The sequence below is a fragment of the Electrophorus electricus genome, chromosome 23 (genome assembly GCF_041902795.1).
Source record: "Electrophorus electricus isolate QZ-2024a chromosome 23, ASM4190279v1, whole genome shotgun sequence".
Classification (NCBI taxonomy): domain Eukaryota; kingdom Metazoa; phylum Chordata; class Actinopteri; order Gymnotiformes; family Gymnotidae; genus Electrophorus; species Electrophorus electricus.
In genome coordinates this window covers 9,538,568-9,559,675 of record NC_137519.1, presented here as the reverse complement: position 1 = coordinate 9,559,675, position 21,108 = coordinate 9,538,568, and the positions used below count along the sequence as shown (strand labels likewise).

General features: G+C 41.7%; 3 protein-coding genes across 4 annotated transcripts; 2 read left to right on the top strand and 1 right to left on the bottom strand.

The window, feature by feature from the left end:
- Positions 1-377: 377 nt before the first annotated feature.
- On the top strand, positions 378-13,279 carry trpm5 (transient receptor potential cation channel, subfamily M, member 5). The gene is made up of 29 exons (XM_081706545.1): positions 378-1,102; positions 2,995-3,062; positions 3,234-3,390; positions 3,736-3,916; positions 4,037-4,203; positions 4,493-4,670; positions 4,781-4,845; positions 5,022-5,204; positions 5,304-5,403; positions 5,595-5,713; positions 5,842-6,177; positions 6,647-6,790; positions 7,237-7,360; positions 7,547-7,692; positions 7,779-7,891; positions 8,015-8,113; positions 8,216-8,477; positions 8,941-9,059; positions 9,161-9,293; positions 9,411-9,585; positions 9,957-10,125; positions 10,477-10,655; positions 10,924-11,056; positions 11,152-11,224; positions 11,315-11,405; positions 11,516-12,441; positions 12,643-12,707; positions 12,914-12,971; positions 13,266-13,279. Exons 1-26 carry the CDS (start codon positions 1,037-1,039, stop codon positions 11,626-11,628), a joined length of 3,693 nt encoding a protein of 1,230 aa, XP_081562671.1. The 5' UTR covers positions 378-1,036; the 3' UTR covers positions 11,629-12,441; positions 12,643-12,707; positions 12,914-12,971; positions 13,266-13,279.
- LOC113579692 (proline-rich protein 5-like) lies at positions 12,992-15,936 on the top strand. The gene is made up of 8 exons (XM_035520930.2): positions 12,992-13,386; positions 13,530-13,610; positions 14,091-14,139; positions 14,404-14,461; positions 14,542-14,633; positions 14,781-14,921; positions 15,006-15,105; positions 15,234-15,936. Exons 1-8 carry the CDS (start codon positions 13,271-13,273, stop codon positions 15,536-15,538), a joined length of 942 nt encoding a protein of 313 aa, XP_035376823.1. The 5' UTR covers positions 12,992-13,270; the 3' UTR covers positions 15,539-15,936.
- traf6 (TNF receptor-associated factor 6) lies at positions 15,806-20,399 on the bottom strand. Of its 2 annotated transcripts, none has more exons than XM_027013821.3 (7): positions 20,337-20,399; positions 19,205-19,497; positions 18,910-19,060; positions 18,525-18,683; positions 18,300-18,371; positions 18,101-18,178; positions 15,806-17,901 (listed from the first exon to the last, which is right to left on the bottom strand). In XM_027013821.3, exons 2-7 carry the CDS (start codon positions 19,495-19,497, stop codon positions 17,029-17,031), a joined length of 1,626 nt encoding a protein of 541 aa, XP_026869622.1. In that variant the 5' UTR covers positions 20,337-20,399; the 3' UTR covers positions 15,806-17,028. The 2 variants fall into 2 exon arrangements, with proteins under 2 accessions (XP_026869622.1, XP_081562669.1); XM_081706543.1 differs by lacking the exon at positions 20,337-20,399 and adding an exon at positions 20,048-20,324.
- Between the last annotated feature and the right edge of the window lie 709 nt (positions 20,400-21,108).

Sequence of the window (21,108 nt, the reverse complement as noted above, 5' to 3'; positions counted from 1 at the left end):
AACAAACGGTGTTCACAACGTAGCAGAAGCGACGGCCAGAGTCTCTTGGCACATCCTTGGCATTTTAACCTATTTACTGATAGCTCAAATGATGACTTGATTTTAGTTCTCACGAAAATCTAAATAAAGCTTTAAGCATGGTACAGTGAATATTGTACAAGTTAATACACCATAAAACTGTTCAGCTGAATACTCTACCTGTGTTTATTTTATTTTATTTTATCTATTTTTGTTCTTGACAAAAATATTATGGTCTTAATCAATACAAAATGTAAATCTCGTGAAGCCTTCACCCGGTGCAAAAGATAATACATATTATCCTTTCACGTACTGCCCTCTTGTGGTTACTAAGACGCAGTACTTCAGTGAAAGAATTTAAGTTTGTTCCTAGGAATCCTTATAAGATACACAATTAAGCACTTTAATTAAGACAGGAGTTTTTTTACAGAATGAAAAATGCTTGAAGTCAAGCATTGGTCATTGGACATTAAATTTCAGACCACAGAAGTCAAAATATAATATATTCGCTCCAAACATGGGATGCAGAAAACTGTTGTCTTATTGCAACATAAATGGCCTGTTGCTTACTGAGATCTCATGAGCTACAGTTCCTTGAGTATGTCTTAATTGCTGTGACCTTGTAACACAGGAATATTTGTAAAACAGTAATATATGAAATGCTTTTACAGAAAATAGCTTGAGGTGCAGACTATTATGCATGTATAATTGAATGCTTAGGCTGTATGCTGTATTTGATCTTGAACAATATAATTAAACTGAATAGTTCCTCACTGTTCATTGTGAAACAAACAAACTAATACGGAGCTGTGATCTGAAATCCTAACACAAATAAAAGTGCATATGGATGTGCACACGTGTGGTTGTGAGAGCGGTCGGCCGGGTGGCGTATATGATTGGGCGGCATCCTGCTTGGGGTTGACCAGTGGCGAACTTTAGTAAAAGCATACCTGAGCTTCATTTCCCGGTCTGGAGGAGTACTTGTCCAAAGCTCAGAGTTCAGGTCAGCGTGGGAACAATGCAAGAGCAAGACCTCAGGGCAAAAAGACATTTCGATATGCCTGGGCTTCAGGACAACCCTCTGGTAAGCCCCCTAGGAAATATGAATTTTGGCATGAAGTACATTTCTGTGAAGCTCCTTCAGATGCCAAAGATGAACATAGATTATTCGTTCTTTCTAAATTTAATTGCGGTTTTCAGAAGGCTGTTTGTTATTCATTGTTTATTCATTTGGACATTGTTTATTCATTAGACTAGAGAATGCAGTTACCATTTATTCCTTTGAATCAAGCAGCATTGTCAGTAGTAATAATATAATGTTGTAACACTGCAAGAATTATTAATAATGTTTAATCAGTAATGATCATCATGATCATAATAAAACATTTAAAAGATTATCATAATTACTAATTTAAAGATCATAATAACCATTTCACATATGATATTAAAATAAAATGGTTACATATTTAGCATTTATGGTTAAAATAATATGTTTTATTAATATGTTTAGTTACACATATATTAATATGTGACCAAAATCTTCTGCTTAGGAAGGAACATAAAGAGTAGCTGAAAGTTTCTCTCTGTATGGTTAAACATTATTGTTCTCTCTGGTCCATAATGCAAATGATACTCTTTACATGATATATGGTCACAGTCCCATAGACATCCTGCTCTATCCCCTAGTCAAATCATGACCTCCACATATACCTCCACCCTGCACACACTTCTACATCCATTTTATGTACAGTACCAGTCAAAGGTTTGGACACACCCACTTTTTGTTTATTTTTAAATAAATATTTTTTAAAAGGGTAGGCATCAAATGGATGAAAAAAACACATGTGATTATGCTGTAATTAACAAATATTGACTAAGATTCTTCAAAGTAACTATCCTGTACTTTGAGTACAGATTTGCATGCTCTTGGTGTTTTCTTAACCACCTTCACAAGGCAGCCACCTATGATGCTTTACCATCAGTCTTGAAAACACTCACATATGCATTTAGCTGATGCTTTTATCCAAAGCAACTTACAATTATGACTAAGTACAACTTGAGCAATTGGAGTTAGTCTGGGCCTTGCTCAGGGGCCCAACAGCACTGTAACTTGGCTGGGCTTGAACCAGCAACCTTCCAATTACAAGTCAAGTACCTTAACCATTAAGCATTAAAAATGAATTAATATATAGACTACACCTTTCCCATATTATATTAGTCTTAGAAACAAACTTAAGCATAACCCATTAGATTAAAATGCCTTTATTACTATTAAAAAATACATTCTGTCAGGTGTGCCCAAATCTTTGTCTGGTACTATGTAATTTGAGTCTTTCTAACAGCCAATATTTTACATTAGATATTTATAATGCATACTATGATCTATTGGTATATTGATATATCTTTCCATGATTGATATTGTTCAGATTTATTGTGATTTTTTTGAAATTGATTTCTGTATCTTTTCATCTTTACTGCAAAACGTTTTGTTTTCACTGTCTCTACTCTTAGTCTGAGTTTCAAACTTACATATATGTAAAAGAGAAATATTTGTGAAAGTTCCTCATTAACACATTTTGCAGTAATAAATCTGGGTCTCCTTCATTTTACTGTGCAATAACACTGTGCAAAAGCTATTTAATCATTTTTACTCATATTTGCATATTCAAATGATTATTTGAACAGAGTTCATGTGTCATTGCTTGATTGGCGTATTGCACTGTTTGAATCAGCCTCTTCCTTTCTAAACCTTCTCTGACTTGCTTTTCTATTGAAGTGAAAAGCAAACAAGGTTGGACAAGACACCTGTGACTCCACCAGTACAAAGGCAGTTTGTTTGCATGTGCAAGGAACAAAAATGGAAATCGTGCCTGTTTTGCATAAACAGCCCACCATTTTTTTTCTCTGCACGACTGAGAACTATAAATTGTGTGTGTATCCGTGTGCATGTGTGTGTGTGTGTGTGTGTGTTCACAGGTAGCGCTACACCAGGGCAGTAAATGTGAAAAATGTGGTGATGTAGTGCTGGAGTCACAGGAGCAAGGGTGAGAATGACATCATTTAATGACTTCGCAAACTCACAAAAAACAAACCTTATGGATGGCTAGTCCTCATCACACGTACCATTCCTGTTCTGTGCTATGATCCCCACATATCTGTATTAAGTTATACCACTCATCTTTGTATGTTTGTTTCTGTGTTCGTCCTTTATCTAGGGCTCTGTTGGGGTGCCAGTGTTTCTCTATACAGGAAGGCTCCACCCCTCATGGTGGTCTGGGTCAAAAAGCAAGAGAGGCCCGTGATAAACCCCAATGGACAGCAGGCCATGTGGGGGACATTGACTTCATTGGGACCAATAGAACCAGGGGCAAGGTATACTACAGCAGATGTCTCTATCATCATTGAATCTTTTGGGGTGTTTCACTCTCTCAGTCACTGCGTGAGAGCCTTCAGGCTTTTATTACCGACACAAACAGCCTCACACATCCATTATCTTAGTCCTGCCAGATCACTACAGGTGATATGACACATTCACAACATGTGTACAATCATTCAATGACAAACATTTTCATATTATTCAGTTCAGGATTTACATATAAAGTTGATTTTTCATAACTATTAACGGTCAAATCTTTTGTTTAGGGTAAAAGTTTTTGATTTTCCTTATTTGCTTGGTAGACCATTTTTATCACTCACACATACTATTTGTCAGTCCAGTTTGCCAGGGTTCACAATTCCACAGACCCCGTACTGATATACCAGTTACTAATTGAGCAGTGGGGGCTTCATCCTCCGCACCTGGTGGTGGCGCTAGTGGGTGGTGATGAGCCGGCCCAGATGAAGCCCTGGCTCAGAGACACAGTGAGGAAAGGCTTAGTGAAAGCCACCCAGAGTACAGGTGAGCAAGAACAATCTGCACATGAAAAAACTTGGATGAGGTCACGGAATAATGATGCCGGTGGAAATAAAACACTCACTCAATGGCCAGTGAATGACTTGTCACTGCCGTCATCCCCAGGAGCATGGATCCTGACTAGTGGCCTGCGGTTTGGCATCACCAAGCATTTGGGTCAGGCTGTGAGGGACCACTCTCTGGCAAGCACCTCCATGAAGGACCGTGTGGTGGCCATCGGAATCACTCCCTGGACCATGATCAATAACCGAGACCTGCTGCTCTCCACCAAGGTCATGACTCTAGGCACAGGAGAACATTCCTTTATTAGTTTTAGATTTTACAAGTGCAGGAAGTGTCAGTGTATTTTTTCTGTGTGAATGATTCCTTCATAAGCTGCAACATCAGTTACGTCATCTCTCACCCAGTTTAAACATGTCAGAGGTAACCGACAGCTCATTACCATCTGGAAATCTGTGAAGCAGAGTCATGGTTGTAGTGTCACTGTGGTGTCATTGCTCACAATCAATCATGGCAGTGCTCCAGTTAAAAGTGCAGTAATGTTGTTCTTCAAATGCACAGCCTGACCAGCCAGCCGCCTACCCCACGGAGGACCTCCCCCATGGGACCGTCTACTCTCTAGACTGCAACCACTCCCACTTCATCCTGCTAGACGAGGACTCGCAGAAGCCAGGGGTCACCAGTGACATGAGGGTCAAACTGCTTAAACACATCTCCCTGCAGCGTACCGGATACGGAGGTGTCTGAACACAGCAGACTCACCGAGCCTTTTTTGGCTCACAGCTACATGTCCTTAGTTATGACCTCTCAAGTAGTTTAGATCTCACTGCCTATTTTGTATTTCTGCAGGACCCGGCAGCTATGAAATTCCTGTCCTGTGTCTGCTTGTTCATGGGGAACCAAAGATTTTGCAGGCAATATTTTTCAAATAATATTTTATGAATCACAAAAGATCATAAAATAAATTATTTTCTTGACTTTTCTATTACGCAAGTGTGTAGATAATGATTTAGTCCATCTTGTCTTATAAATTGCCATGCTAAAATTATTATAGTTTTGACCTCTGCTTCTCAACACCTTGCATATGTAGAGAATGTACAAGACCATCCAGAATGCAACTGCCTGGCTGATCCTGGCTGGTTCCGGGGGCGTAGCAGACATTTTAGTGACGCTGATCAACAGAGGATGCTGGGATAGTGAGCTGGTCCAAGAGCTGCTGCTGGACACGTTTCCCAGCAGCCACTGCACTGACATCACTTTCTGGATCAAAGTGGTTAGGGGCAAATGGCACAGACTAGACTTGTAATTAGAGAGAATTTCCCAAATGGTGTGCATTAAATGTTTTGTTTGTTTTTTTGCTTTCTTTGACTAGATTCAGAAGATTCTATATAATGGTCACCTGTTGACTGTACATGATCCAGAGCAGGAGAGCTCTGAGCTAGACACAGTTATACTCAAAGCACTAGTTAAAGGTGAGTATAAACATATCTGTCAGAAGATTATAACCTACAGAAAATCTTAGTTTCCCATTGGAAAACCTAGTTTCCACTAAAACCATTAGTGAATAACATTATTTAGCAAGATTTTATGTAGCAGTTTTTTATGCATCAGTTTATTTTTCAGTGATTTTGTTTTTGTTTATTTGTTTTTCTTTCTCCCCTAGCCTGTAAGAGCCAGAGTCAGGAGGCCCAGGACTTCCTGGATGAGCTCAAACTAGCCGTGGCTTGGAATAGAGTGGACATTGCCAAGAGCGAGATTTTCAGTGGGGATGTAGAGTGGAGTGTGAGAAACTTGTGATTTTTTTTAGAAGTGATGTAACCTTTTGTATTAATGTAAAATCACCTGTTGTACCCACATGTTGCAGATTTTTAGATAATTTGTAATAACATCTGAGAGTATGTTTCTCTTAGGCACAAGACCTTGAGGGGGTCATGATGGATGCTCTGGTCAACAACAAGCCAGATTTTGTGCGTCTCTTTGTGGACAATGGCGTGAATTTGGGCGAGTTTCTGACTTATAGGCGTCTCCAGGAGCTGTACTGTTCAGTGTCAGAGAAGAGTCTCCTCTTTGACCTCCTGAAGAAACACCAGGAGAAACAGCTCCTGCTGACCTCAGCTCGGAACCCAGGGCCTCCTTTTGGGGAGTCTGGGGAGCGGCGGCCTCGCTTCACTCTCCATGAGGTCTCCAAGGTCCTGAAGGACTTCCTGCATGACTCATGCAAGGGCTTCTACCAGAAGCTCCCAGCGGTAGGAGAGATTGGCTATGTCTAATGCAGCTACCTGGATGTGAAAATATAAGACACACTCGTCATTCTCCAAAAGCATTCCAGTAATGAACAATATTTAATGAGAAAACTAGACAGCATTCATGGAGTATTATCATATACAGGTTCCAGGGAAAAAATATACACAATTAAAGAGAACAGGAGATGTCTACACACCATTCTAAATGCTCCAAAAGTAGTATATTTCAAAATTACATTTCAAGCCTACTAGGTCTTCATCAGATTTGACAAAACCTGCTGTCAGAAATTAGGTGGAAGTTACAGAGTCACACCTGCCAACCAAAAAGGAATAACTAAACAAAGAGAAAAAACAAAAGCTGTATATTAACTGTATAGTAGATGTTACGTCATTGATGTCAATTACCCACATGTTTAATAATGGAAAAAAAAGAAATAATCCCCCAGATTGTTCTTGTTTGTATCTTCCCCAGGAGAGGGTGAATAAAGGTCGCCTTTTCCACAGCCAGAAGGACCTCCCTGACCTTGAGGAGCGCTGTGAGAACCCATGGAGAGACCTTTTTCTCTGGGCCATCCTGCAGAACAGACAGAAGATGGCAAACTACTTCTGGGCAATGGTAGGTCCCTATAGACCTCTGAAGTGATGAGATATGTTTGAATAAACCAGCTTTATTTACATCTTTATAATTCTATCCTTTGAATGCCACTCTTATATGCAAATTTTTACCACAGTTAATTTGGATACCAAGTTGTTGTTTATAGTCTTATGAATGACTGGATGGGGGAGAACAGGGAAGATAGTGACAAGGAACAGGGGCCATGTTCCTTTTTTATCATCCTCTGCTGAGTCTGGTTAATATTAAATGTTCTGGAAGTAATTCACTTCTGTAGTGTTTCTGTAGTATACTCCGGCTACTACAAGTGTCCCCAGTGTGAATGTCCATGTTTTTTTTTGTTTTGGTGTGTGTGTGTGTGTGTGTGTGTGTGTGTGTGTGTGTGTGTGTGTGTGTGTGTGTGTGAGTGTGTGTGTGTGTGTGTGTGTGTGTGTGTGTGTGTGTGATAGGGTCCAGAGGCAGTGGCTGCAGCTCTGGCTGGCTGCAAGATCCTGAAGGAGTTGGCTCACCTTGAGTCAGAGGCAGAGTCTGCTCGCATCATGAAAGAAGCCAAGTATGAGCAGTTTGCTCTCGGTGAGTGTTACTGCATACATTCGTACATAAACTATAACTACAAAAAGAACAAACAATCTGCTGCCACTCCTGGGCAACAGGACATTACACCGATGTAACAGACGTGTGGAGAGATTTGGTGACTCTTTTTTCAATTGACAGTTACAATAAGTAACTTTCCAGCATCTGTGTGATTTCTTGCTTTAGATCTGTTCAGCGAGTGCTACTCAAACAGTGAGGACAGAGCTTATGCCCTCCTGGTGAGGAAGACGCACTGCTGGAGCAAATACACCGTGCTGAATCTGGCAATGGAAGCAGACGCCAAAAGCTTCTTTGCCCATGACGGTGTCCAGGTAGGCGGCACATGTTCCAGTCCTTTGCATGCCTACAGCTTGTAGTCTGCCACTTTTGGTTTGTCACTGGCTGCAGTTTTGTCCAGGCTCTTCTGACTAAGATCTGGTGGGGAGCCATGAAAACAGATACAGCCATCTCCAAACTGGTCCTGTCTTTTTTCCTCCCACCTCTAATATGGACCAACCTGATCAAATTCAGGTAGAAGCCCAAGTGAAATCATCTAGCTTCATATCACGCATGTGGTGCTAAGACTGTTGCAACTGGCTGAATTGATGATGATTAGATTAGCTTCCTCAGCCTTGGTGTGCTGGCGTTCTGCAGAGATGGGGCACTGGAGAGCAGAGGCGGAGGGCAGCAGTTCGTGGAGCTGGACAGTTTGGACACAGAAAAGGCCCTGCTACTGACCGAGGAGGACCCAGAGTTAGTCCCTTTTCACTCCACAACACAGGACCTTTCTGGGTAACTTGAACTTTACTGATGCTCTGTGTCTGTGTCGTCCTGGTGCCGCACGGCGTCTGTCAGGGACTCGGAGGTGGCTGGCGACCCCGCCGATCAGAGCTGTGGTGCTGCCTGGAGCCAGTTCCTCCTGCGTCGTTGGAGACGTTTCTGGAGCGCCCCGGTCACCGTGTTCCTGGGCAATGTCATCATGTACTTCGCCTTCCTTGCCCTCTTCACCTATGTGTTGCTGCTGGACTTCCGCCCTGCACCGCCGATGGGACCGTCTCTGGCCGAGATCATCCTCTACTTCTGGGTGTTCACGCTGGTGCTGGAAGAGATCCGGCAGGTGGGAAGAGTTCAGAAGGGGCCCTTAACAAATTCACATTTTCTTAGTGTTTAGCATTGTACTCCTACAGAAAATGGATATATAAAATTCAGAGTGACACCTGATTTAAACTCCTTAGATTTTGTTGCCATGATGATTACTGTATTGTACTGGATTATTGTTGTATTTTATTCTATTGGATATTCCACAATAAGTTTTTATTTTCAAGTACATTCTCGATATTTGCATATTGGATTAATAGGACTCTGTTACGGGACAGATTCAGTGGTTAAACTCATCTGGGTGTAAATAGGATCAATTAAAGGACCATATTTACTGTGCAAAAGCCATATAGGCTGTGATTCCACAAAGCAAAGGCAACACTGGCACTCTACTGTTGCTTATCACTATAAAACCACATTCAGCCCAAGCATCTGCCTCATACTGAAACTGCAACATGACCATATTGAATCATGTATCCCAGAGTTTCTTCACAGATGAAGACATGAACATTCTGAAGAAGTTTAAACTCTATGTGGAGGATAACTGGAACAAGTGTGATATGGTGGCCATCTCTCTCTTTGTGATCGGGGTGTCTTGCAGGTACAGGTTTACTAGGGCTGGGGTTATAGGAGCTTTTGCTAAAGGTTGCATCTTGCAGGGGATTTTGCATTTCCCTGAATTCCATCAGTGTGTCTGTGTAGGATGGCGAAAAGAACATACGAGGCTGGGCGCACAGTCCTGGCTTTGGACTTCATGGTTTTCACTTTAAGGCTCATCCACATCTTCGCCATCCACAAGCAACTCGGGCCCAAAATCATCATTGTGGAGAGAATGGTGAACACATTCAGCTATTCCAAAAGCACAGTATCTGTGTGAGAGTGTGAAAGTTTAATGTGCCAGCCTATTTTCGATTATGATTGGCTGTGGACGCTTGTGGTGTCGTTCTCTCAGATGAAGGATGTATTCTTCTTCCTGTTCTTCCTGAGTGTGTGGTTGATTGCATATGGAGTGGCTACTCAGGCCCTGCTACATCCCAACGACCCGCGCCTGGACTGGGTCTTTCGTAGGGTGCTCTACCGCCCCTATCTGCATATATTCGGCCAGATCCCCCTGGAGGAGATAGATGGTGAGCTATTCTATTTGTGGGATTAATGTACTTTAAAATGATTAGGGGATTTCTGTTCATTATCAAATATATTGTGCATACAGGGCATAAGAATTTTGAAATAATTATTACATGTGTCATTAGCTTCCAAGACACAGGTTAAGCACAGTAGTAGATTGTAGGATTTTTTTAGACAGGATAATTTGGTCCTATCTTAAGACACATATCTGTAAATTTGACTGACGTGTTGAATGTTTTATGTTTGATTTTAGTTGCCTGTTACACTGGAATGACGTTGAGGGGCTTTTCCTAATTTACCTAAAGCTGTTAGTTGAGTGACTGCCACAAGATGGCGACAAGGTGCTCATGCTGCCATTGCTATATGTCCACAGCTGCTAAAATGCACGCCGATAACTGCACCATGGATTTGCAGGCGATCATCTCAGGCGTTCTGCTACCCTGTCCTAACATCTATGCCAATTGGCTGGTCATCCTTCTACTGGTCATCTATTTACTGGTCACTAACGTTTTGCTGCTCAACTTACTCATCGCTATGTTCAGGTCAGAGTGGGCTTGAAATAAAATAATTTAATTAGTCTGACCACATACCACATAACTGGAACAAGTGTGATATGGTGGCCATCTCTCTCTTTGTGATCGGGGTGTCTTGCAGGTACAGGTTTACTAGGGCTGGGGTTATAGGAGCTTTTGCTAAAGGTTGCATCTTGCAGGGGATTTTGCATTTCCCTGAATTCCATCAGTCAGTATGAACTTAGACACCAGCTAACCAAAGGCAGTAACTAACTCAAACTGCATCTCAAAATGCAGGCCAAAATTAAGTACTACTTTCAGGTCTAAATAAAGCTGCCTGTTGTGCAAGTATCACTTCTGCCTCTGTCTGTGTCACTGCAGCTACACATTCCAAGTGGTGCAGGGGAACACGGATATCTTCTGGAAGTTTCAGCGATATAATCTCATAGTGGAGTACCACAGCCGTCCTGCGCTGGCTCCGCCCTTCATCATCATCAGTCACCTTTCCCAGCTCTTCCTAAGCCTCTTCAAAAAGGCTGAGTCAAAAATCGAACACTTGGGTCAGTTCTGTTCAGCCCTGGCTGGGTGCAACTGGATGTGCTCACATCTGAAACGTGACCAGACTGATCTGAAAGCAGTCACATATTTCGTCACATAGTGGATAACTACACCTACCCACCCATCCATCCACCCCCACCCCCCCACACACACACATACTTACACACCAATTGCCACTTCCCCAAATAATGTAAATAAGAAAGAAAACAAGAAGAAACGGGAGGTCATTTGAAAACTCACATGAAAGTTGACACCGTGTTTAATATTCAGAGAGGGAGCTACCAGTGGGGCTGGACCAGAAGCTGATGACATGGGAGACGGTGCAGAAGGAGAACTACCTAGCCAGGCTGGAGAGGCATCACCTGGAGAGCAGCGAGCAGAGACTCAGGAGCACATCCTCAAAGTGAGCGGCCCATTGCTGCTCCCCGCTCCGCTGCACATGACTCAGCAGTTTCTGCGCTGCTGCTGCTGTGCTGTGCTAACTTTGCTGTGTTTCAGGGTACAAAGCCTGCTGAGGATTGTGGGAGGGTTTAAAGAGCAAGAAAAACGCATGGCATCTATGGAGGCTGAGGTGAAGTACAGAAGGAGGTGCAGCGTATGTCATATAAGGACAAGTGTTGCTCATATACACTTGATTAACAGCAACATCCTTGACCTTTAGGTGAAGTACTGCGGGGAGGTTCTGTCCTGGATTGCCGAGTGCTTCGACAAGAGCACACTGAAGTGTGACAGAGACGCGCCCCTATCCCCACGTAGGTCCGGGCTTCAGTTTTCCACTCCCAAGCCAACTCCCACTTCGCTTGGCTCCTTCCTGGTATGCCCCTCCTGACGACAGCGAATGTCACATCTGTTTGGTTCACAGATTCCAAGGCCAGCAGAGTGAACACCCTTCAGCAGAGCACAGCAAAAAAAGAGGAGTCAGAATGCCAGCGAGGACATGGCAGCGGCAAGAAACTGCCTTACATTGACGAATAGCAGTGGCTGCAGACACACAGGCGCTGTTTGTGAATTCAGCTACTTTTATGACAAAACTAGAGATTTAGTAACACAGATTCCACCCACCGAGCACGAACATGTTCCTACTTTTAGTTCAATGCACTGCTTTTCTATTTCTACTGAGCTATTTGTGGTATTTAAATTATTTTTACCTAAATGTAATATTTAAAATGACAATTATTTTGCTGCCTAATATGATTGGTCAAAGTTGTTTCTGTGATTTTGTCTAAGGCTTTTTTCTGGTATATCCATGGATTAAAGATTACTAATATAAATGTTTTCATTTGTAAATAATGCATTTGTTTTAACTAACTAGTCATGTTCTCACTCCTGCAATTCTGACTTGCTGTGGTTAGCCCTTGATGTACACTTCCACCTCCAAACTTCCTTCTTTAAAATAGTAATGAACATCTTTGCTAACTTTCTCTTACATGCAAACAGGCACTGGAAGCACCTTTCCTGCCACTTCACGTTAATAATATGCCTATCCAGAGCGTCATGCACTGATTACACATTATCAATGAATGACCAGTACAGGCAATGAATCAGTAACTGAGGCAAGGGGAAAAAAAAAAAAGAAAAAGGAAAAACCACCACCACAAAAAGGGACTTCAAGAGTTTATCTTAGAGCGTTGCCTGAGAAAGACACCCACGGCACAAATACAGGGTTCATCATTTTGTCAGGATGCAGTCGTCATCAGATCTCTGTCAAATCCTGAATCCAAGTCTTTCGGACTGTGTGAGTGTGTGAACTTAACACTCAGTTGCGACCACCTGCTTTGTAACAGCTTGGTATGTACTCCGCTTGCTGTAATGTAATCTGTGTTGCTCAAGTCTTACTGTTCTTATTTCAATAACAAAAATATACTTTATGGGTTGTTCTGTCACTGGAACACTCTCAATCATTGCTGGATAATAAATACATCAGTGGATTATTCACAAAAGCTTGATCCTTTAAACATGCTGTATATGTTCTCTGACCACGTTACCCAGACCCAATTCTGACCCAGTTGGTGAGCAGTTGCAGGACACCTTTAGTCCAATCCACCACTGAGCTAGTAAGCAGAGAATAATTTTGAATCTAAATAAAAACTATGACTAATTGTAAATGCGCAATTTCTGAATTAATCTATTTATTTGTGGCATTTTGTGACTTTTCTTGGTTTTGTATAACTGCTTAGCATAAGCACCATCACTACATTTTTATTGTGAGTACTCTGAAATACATCATGTTGGACAGGCCCACTGCACTTTCTCTCATTAGCGTATCACCTTGGCGTGTACTCCCGTTGCCTGCCTCTGCTGGAACTCACTGCTGAGAGGTGCGTTTTGCTTAGTTAATCAGTATGCAGCATAAATGGATGTATACAGTACACAGCACAGGAAATTGCTGCACCAAAGGAAGCTGACAAAGTGGAGCTTGCCAACCAGCGTAATTTCACATGGCCTAAATCTCAAACACCTGAAAATTCTCTCATTTTCCCACTCTGATTGATGACGAAGATATAGAATTGCATGTTTGCCTGATGTATTCAGTAACTGGTGGTCCAACTATTGGTGTCCTTCTGACTGCGCATGATCCCTGGCTGTGCCTGTACACTGGTCTTCATCTGAAGCCAGAATGAGTTCCAGCCAGCAGCGAACCTGCAACCAGAGCTCCATCCATTTGCCCGTCCTCTCTCAACTACAACCTGCCTCCAGCATGCTGCATGGCCCTAGTGGCAGTGACATGAACAGGTGGAGATCAGATCTTATACTGGAACACCACTAAATGCAACCAGGCATACAAATAATCAGGCATACAAATGTTGTTTAAGATCATTTGTAGCTATTCCATTTGCATTCTGAGTTACTGGTGATAGTAAATTCTGTGTTTTTAGGATCTATTCTGCAGTTAGCAAGGTGTTTCAGGGAAAGGAGCTTCAGATGAATGAACTCTACTCCTTAAATGAGAGTATCAGGTACATACACTAAACTAACTATGCCCAATTGACACACAGCATCTTAATGACCCAGAAATAGGTCATGATCATATCTCAAAATAAGCATTATGACCCTCTCTATTACATGTATATATGAGAAACTTCACATCACTGGCCAGTTTCAGAGAAAACAGAACTGCTGTTATCTGGATATTTCTTTGTGGCAGACCCCTCCCAACCTGTGTGGCAAACACTGTGTGGCAGACACTGACACAAATAAAAAGACAGCAGCAACACTGCTAAGCCTAATGCGCTCACAGCAGACCCACAACAGAAACATAATTTCAACACAAATTATACACCTAAAAATATACTAGTAAAATAGGTGTACCTAATAAACTGTCTGCGAGTAGTAGGTGCAGTGGTGTTTCTAATAAAGTGGCTGGTTGGTGCATACACAACACACGCTGCACATGGCCTTATTTGAGTGCCTTACATGGGTTTTCTACATGTTGACAGATGGCTTCTAAAAACAGAGATGGGGTCATTCATCAAAGAGTATTATCAGGTACTCTCCAGCTCTAGTTCCTGAAGCCAAGGCTTAGACTGAAAGCTGAAAACAGAGTATTCTCTTGTATTTATTTCTTTTCATTTTTGTTGTTTGTTTGTTTTTTTTGTTTTTTTGCACAGACATAACTTCAATATGGTATAACGAGAAACATTTAAAAATACTCTTTAAACTTTCAACAGTTAAGTGGCCTTAATGTGATGATTTCATTGTAGTCGGGCCCATTTAGTTAATTCTTAAGACAGTCTCTTTTCTTGGTTATAGAATCAACTTCTGAATAAAGGCTTTACATTTATTTTTGAGGAGGTTCAACTGCATGAAGGTATGAAAAGAACTAATGTAAATTTACAGTACTGTACTTGTTCGCTGAGTTTGTATACACGATATTTCATTTCTCAAAAGGAGAAAGACAGCTCTTTTTCTTGGCTAAGGAATGGTTGAGATTTTTCTCTGAGATTCTTCCTACACTGCAGGCTATTTTCTATCCATTGCAGGTAAATAAATAAAACAACATATTACAAATAAAGTTGCCCCAGACAATACGAGAACTTGTGTTCGATTTTCATCAACAATATACAGCAATTATAATGTAATGAGATAATGCGTGACCTACCTCTCTTTCTATTCCCATGGCTCCTGAGGGCCAGGAGCTGACAGTGAGGCAGATGGCCCTGCTGGGCTTCAGGGATCTGGTCCTGATGAGGCTTCCTGTCGAGGACCTGCTACCCACCAATCTGCCTCTGCTTCCCACGTCCATCACACAGATGCTGCTGGTCCTACAGGTGAGAATGCCTCTTGTGCATGCGTACACATGTTGGACACCAGCTATGTCTGCTTTATTTAGCATTATTTGTCTGTGTGGCCAGGGAGTCCACGATCCCAGAGGGCCCTCAGTGGAATACTGTCGGCTTGAAAAGATGCTCGAGATGGTGGTTTCTCCTTACCTGTGGAACTACAAGAACAAAAGTAACATGAAGTTACATGTTTATATCTTGGCAGTAATGGTCTAGCTGAGTCAGCATAATTTTACCAGTGACATTCTGGACCAGGCCAGTATCAGTAAGTATGTTAAGCCTTCTCTGTTGCTCCTCTAGGCTATGTAGAAGATACCAGAGAAACCAGACACCTCATCCAACCGGAGATAAGGATTACACAGCATATTTCAGAAGGGTCTCTTCTGTCACCTTTAATGGAAGAGGAAGGAGAGATGTATCTGGAGAGAAGGGGGTGCAGCCTACGATGCTACAGCATGACTGATGGTCTGTCCGACATTGCTGACATGCATCTTCTCTCTGTTACTAGGACGACACATTGTGGGTTAACAGACAACTGTGGGACCAGTGAGGAAATGATGAGAGAACACAACAGAAATCTCTTTCAAGTCAGTCACACATTTTGAGAGCCAAACGTGATGTTCTGACTTTGTAATCCTGAAACCTGAAGAATACCAAAGAAGGCCTACCCTCTGAAAATTAACGAATTAATATAAGAAAGGATAAATCTTGTACTTTTCTTAATTTTTATATATTAAAATGTTTATTGGTTTTACACACAGCTGATAATCAGAGAAAACAGATAAAATTAGTCAGTGAATTTTACGGCATGTATTTAGTCAGTAGACGACCCACATTAGCACTGCTATACAATGATCTTTCGTCACTATAGGCACATTATATAAAAAAGGTCATTTTAAAAAGCTTTAATTGTTAATAGCCACGTTTGGCATGGTTCATCTCATGGGTTCATTAAAAATTTAAAGTGTATTCTGCATTTTATTATTTTTTGGCATCAACTGATTTCTAACTAGAAACTGTGATTCAATGTGAAAATAGAATAAAATGCTCTTAAAACCTTGTGAAGGCCATTACACTTTCTCCTCTAGATTATTCAGATACAGTAGCACATAGCATTTTTTTTTTTTCAAAGAAAATGCCTTTACATAAAATCTGAACAAAAGGACAAGGAACAAAAAGCAAGGGTGTTACGAAATGTATCTAATGTACTACAACTTTAGTAAGGGTATTTAGGCCACAGTGGTTTTCACCATCTCCTTTCATCGTGCCACACACCTCAAGATGCACTTCACAGATTTCAGATAAGACATTTGGCATTGTACTTAATTTGAACACCATAGCATAAAAAATGAAGAGCATGAAAGAATTGTTAAGGTCCTGAATTAGCTTTCTGTTCTCTGTAAACTGGACTCAATGTGAAGTAAATTGGAGTGAATCACAAGACATCAATACATACCAAAAATATTGAAACTACAGGTTCTTCTCTGGATGCCTCTAGTCTGCTGCTTTTGAAAATATTTGAGCAAGAAAGGTTGGGGTGCCTCTTGTTGATGCATGTAGGAGCGTTACTGACATGCTGGCTATATTGTGATGGTTGAAACTTGCCTTGGGTAGGCCATTCCCACTGAAAATAGCCCAAGATGGATTGTTGTGTGACCTATGTTACGTTCATTGTCATGATTATAAAGGTTCATAAAGAACTACTATGAAGCCCTTTAACACTATGGCTCCCAAGTCCTAGCTGAGTACTACTCTACTTTAAGTTCTCTGATCAGAAAGACAGTACCTGCATCTTGGCAACCAACAAGCCAACAATTCCAGTGCCATCAGCATGACCTGCTTAATAGTTCAGAATGTAATTACCTGTTTAGCAGTATATACAGCTAAACTGCCATAATTTATGAAGGAATACTTAACTATGTGCAGGGGTTTAAAACTATTACTGTTATATCTTGTGTACATATTCAAAATAGTCTCTTGAGGAACAACACACTGACATAAAAATAAAATTACTTTAAACATCTGCCTGAATCTTTATATAAACAGCGTGTTTATGAGAACTTGTAGAAAATAAAGTGGAGTGGCTCAGATGCGCTCAGAGCGATGGCTCGGAGCCTCGAGGTTGCACTCCCTCTCTCCTGAGGCTCGTGTCAAAACGCGGTGTGACCTCACAGCGTACCAGCAGCACATCGTCTTTGACAAAGCTCCTCTGCCGCAGGGCCTGCAGCGGCATGAAGGTGACATAGCCGAAGCCTTTGGGATTGCGCTGCACAGTGGGCCTCTGGAAGGCCTGGAGGTCCGGCTTAGTCTCCATCACCTCGATGTGGTGCTGCCCCTCCTCCTGGTCCAGCACGGCCAGCCGGATGGTACCCTGGAGGGGCCAGGAGAGCTGGCTATCAAACTCCCCCTGCATGGTGTGCACAAACAGTGAAATGTAGTTGGAACAGCGGGGCGCGCTGGGTGTCTGAAGGTGCAGCCGCAGGCAGAGTTTGTAGCCCGGCCGGCCTGTGTAGAACGGCGGGCTGTGGAGCACCACGGGGTGTCCCAACTCCTGGTTGCGGAGGTGGGTTGAGAAGTTGTCCAGGCGCCACACGTAGACGCCCTGGTACTGCTGCGCCTCCAGCTCGTGCGTGGACTCCTCCAGCGAGGCCAGCTTCTTGCGGAACTCCGCTAGCTGGGATTGCTGTGTCTCATTGCGGATGCTTAGCTCCCGCAACTGGTGGTCCTGACGTACCAAGCGGCCCTCCAGCTCCAGTACTGTCTCCCGCATCTGCTGCAGCTGCTGACCGCACTGGCACGGCTCGCCCGGCCGGCCAGAAGCACCACGCTCTTCGGCTGGAGAGGACGTCGGCGCGGGCACTGTGAGCAGACAGCCGTTAAGGATCTGGTTGCGCAGGAAATCAGCCATGCAGCGCATGTGCATCTGTGTGAACTGCTGCATGTGAAGGGCCAGGTCACTCCTTGCCATCTGGGACAAAGATTTGCAGAAAACGCAGCTCATTCATCAGCTCTCAGTATACCAAAATTTGCCATTCACATCAGGAGTTTAAAAAAACCCAAAACAAAACAAAAAAAATTATATATAATACAAAGGCCTACATACACCTATATAAAGGCCTTCATAATGTATTACTTTATTAATAGTTATATTATGGATTGTCTTTTACCTTTTCCCTACAACCAAACATACTGAAAGTACAGGCAACAGGAGCTTTCAGACAGTCTGTGTCACAGTGTGATGCCAACTGAAACCAAGAAATACATTACTACAGAAGCCCTGATAATCAGATTCACTTGCAACAAACTCAGTGAAATATTTCTGAACAAGCATGCTCACATGTTTACTTGCAGACATATTTTGCTCACCTGATCCCGAATGAGCTCCATGTTACAGTAGTCACATATTGTATTTGCAAAGGGACACATTTGCTCATGAAACTGCAGCAAGAGACAGACATTAAAAATCGACATCTGACTTTGAAATCATAAAAAATTACATACTTACCTGTTACACTTTCAGATCCACAAGGGTTTAGACTACACAGAATAATTCTGCCCCCAGAGAAGCTGACATTTACAGTTCTAAATTACCTGTTTGTCAGCATAGGCGATCATCTCTGCACAGTCTGGGCAAGTCACCAGGCGTCGTAAACAATCCTGAGCTTTGTGGTTTTCCAGCTCACTCTTCCGCACAGATTCCTGGCACTGATCACATGGCAATGTGGCAAACTTACAGAGGTGCAAGTGACTCTACAGGGGCGGAAACACATGTGCACTTCTCACAATCAGTATGATGAAACATGATGCAAACAGTAATATAAACCCTTGTGTGGTTGCCTGTAAACCTAATTTTTCCATGGCATCACCAAAGGGGTTGGTTTCTCTTCTTAGTAATTTTTGTAGACAGTGCAGTGTACTCATAAGGTTAACAGTTTTGGCAATAGGTAGTATATTTACCATAATGATGGGAATTTACCTCCAAGTGCCTAAGTTCCATTTTCTCATTACAGCCAGTGTTACGGCAGCGTACAATGAGAGACAGGATTTCCCGCTTGGCAAAATTATCTGGGAAAAGCTGGTCTTCTGTGAGCACTTCATTGTCAACTGGACATTTCTGCCCTGTGTCCCTATTGAAAAGATTAAATACAATATAGCTTTCAACAATGAAATATTTATGATCTTCAAGGAGTTTGTTTAATGCACTATTAAGATCATTTACATTTGAACTATAAAGTCATTTTTGATCATTAAAAAATTGTAAAGTAGCTCACCTAATGGATTTTTTAATACAGCTATTACAGAATCGATGGCCACAGGGTGTCTGCACAGCTGACCTAAGACCCAACAGGCAAATGGGACACTCATACTTGTTTTCCAGTGGGGGGTCAAAGTCGACATCATAGCCCTGCTGGTCTGGTTGAAGGTTGGATGACACACTAAGGGTGGAGGGGTTCTCTGTGGGACTCAGGTAGGACTCCTTCTCCATAGCGGCTGCACAGCTCGACATTTCATACTCGCCACAGGAATCTTCAAGACTGGATTTGTGCATTTCACTGCATGCCATCTATTGTGGTCCAAGAGAGGCGGAAAAGCATAGGAAGAGGGAGGGTAATTCTAGCAGCTATCATCTTCTATAAACTAGTTGAAACTCTCATTAAACAAGCTGTAATTTAACTTCATAGTTTATGTTAAAAATTTCTCACACTAGAATATGCTCTAGGCATGTTAGGTATGTGTCATCTAATTTGTCTTTGTACATTCCAAATAAATGGCACATTACATCAGTTTCTACACAAGATGTAATACCAGGATTTAAAAAGATTCTTGTCTAATGGACATGAGATTTCATTCATTAAGTAGTGGAATGATAGACCTCATTCACGAAAATACCGTTAAAGGTATCCAGTTACTACAATAGCTACACACAATCTGAATCAAAATTACTGGGCGGGACCTTTCGAAGAGAAAGTTGTTCCAAGCTTTTGAGACACATTTCAGTTTCTTCAATTTCACAATGGTAGCTAGCTAGCTAGCTAGCTAGTTAACCTAGCAAAGTCATAGCATGACACGGTATTCGAAAATATAGTATGTAATTCTATATGTGTTTTTCTTACTTATGTGAAAGAAAAAAAGAGGAAAAAGGTTTGGAGAAAAAAAAATCCAACACGTTAGCTAGCTACCTAACAAGCTGTCCGGTTAGCAAGCTAGCTAGCGGTAACTAAGTCGGCCCAGTTACGAACTGTAGGTTATTTTCATTAGCTAGTGAGCTAGCTAGCTAACTGGCCAGCTAGTTATCTTGTTAGGTCTGTTCATAGTAACTACACTCAAACTTACTACACGCGGATTTGCCTGTTGTTGATTTTATAACGATCCATTTCAATCTTTGTCAGTTTTGTGACCTACCTTGTTGGCTAAGAGCGTCAGAACTTGTGAAGTACTACCTCTTCCTGTATCACGATAGCACTGCGTGTTGCCAAATTGATGGGAAATATGATTTCTGAGTTGCCGTTTGCAATCAGTGGCACAGTGAGTGTTTTTATTATTATTATTATTATTATTATTATTATTTTTACATTTGTTTGTTTTAAACACTGGGGCTATGACCGGTCATGGTGACATTGACATGGAATTATATATTTTTAAATTTAAACGATACAGAGGGAATTACAGTTATTTCATCACAATAATTATGTAAAAATATAACTGTGTGGTGACTTTTAAAATTACTTGCTTACATATAACTTCTATCATAATAGTCAACCAGTAATTTATGTTGTGTATTCCAGATCTGTCGCCCCAGATCTGTTTCAGCAGTGGAAACATGGGATTTATGAACTGTTAAAAAAAAACTTTTATCTGATGCAACAAAATAGGGAACTGGTTGGAAGCATATGGCAACTCTGCTGCATGTCACATGCTGGGGACACAACTGGGTGAGTGACCCACACAGCATGGGCCAAAGACTCTAGAAGATGAATTTTACAATGAGATAGTCTATGCAGTGGAGAGCATATGGCTAGAAGAAACTGAAAAGTCAACCACAATTAAAATATGCTATGTAGTCTTATTGTTAAAGCCAGACAGCAAATGTAGTGTTATAAAAAAAAGCACTATTGGTCTTGTCCTGCAAAAGTGTTGCAGCTAAGGCTTTATAGTCCTCACACAAATTATTATG

Excerpts from the sequence above, each read along its gene's own strand:
- trpm5 (XM_081706545.1), top strand. The coding sequence starts at position 1,037 with ATGCAAGAGCAAGACCTCAGGGCAAAAAGACATTTCGATATGCCTGGG. Across the intron at positions 5,714-5,841 it reads GTGGGGATGTAGAGTGGAGT|GCACAAGACCTTGAGGGGGT; the intron begins GTGAGAAACTTG and ends TGTTTCTCTTAG. Across the intron at positions 7,361-7,546 it reads GTATGAGCAGTTTGCTCTCG|ATCTGTTCAGCGAGTGCTAC; the intron begins GTGAGTGTTACT and ends TTCTTGCTTTAG.
- LOC113579692 (XM_035520930.2), top strand. The coding sequence starts at position 13,271 with ATGAGTTCCAGCCAGCAGCGAACCTGCAACCAGAGCTCCATCCATTTG. Across the intron at positions 13,387-13,529 it reads AGTGGCAGTGACATGAACAG|GATCTATTCTGCAGTTAGCA; the intron begins GTGGAGATCAGA and ends CTGTGTTTTTAG. Across the intron at positions 13,611-14,090 it reads TCCTTAAATGAGAGTATCAG|ATGGCTTCTAAAAACAGAGA; the intron begins GTACATACACTA and ends ACATGTTGACAG.
- traf6 (XM_027013821.3), bottom strand. The coding sequence starts at position 19,497 with ATGGCATGCAGTGAAATGCACAAATCCAGTCTTGAAGATTCCTGTGGC. Across the intron at positions 19,061-19,204 it reads TGTATTAAAAAATCCATTAG|GGACACAGGGCAGAAATGTC; the intron begins GTGAGCTACTTT and ends TCTTTTCAATAG. Across the intron at positions 18,684-18,909 it reads TGGAACTTAGGCACTTGGAG|AGTCACTTGCACCTCTGTAA; the intron begins GTAAATTCCCAT and ends CCGCCCCTGTAG.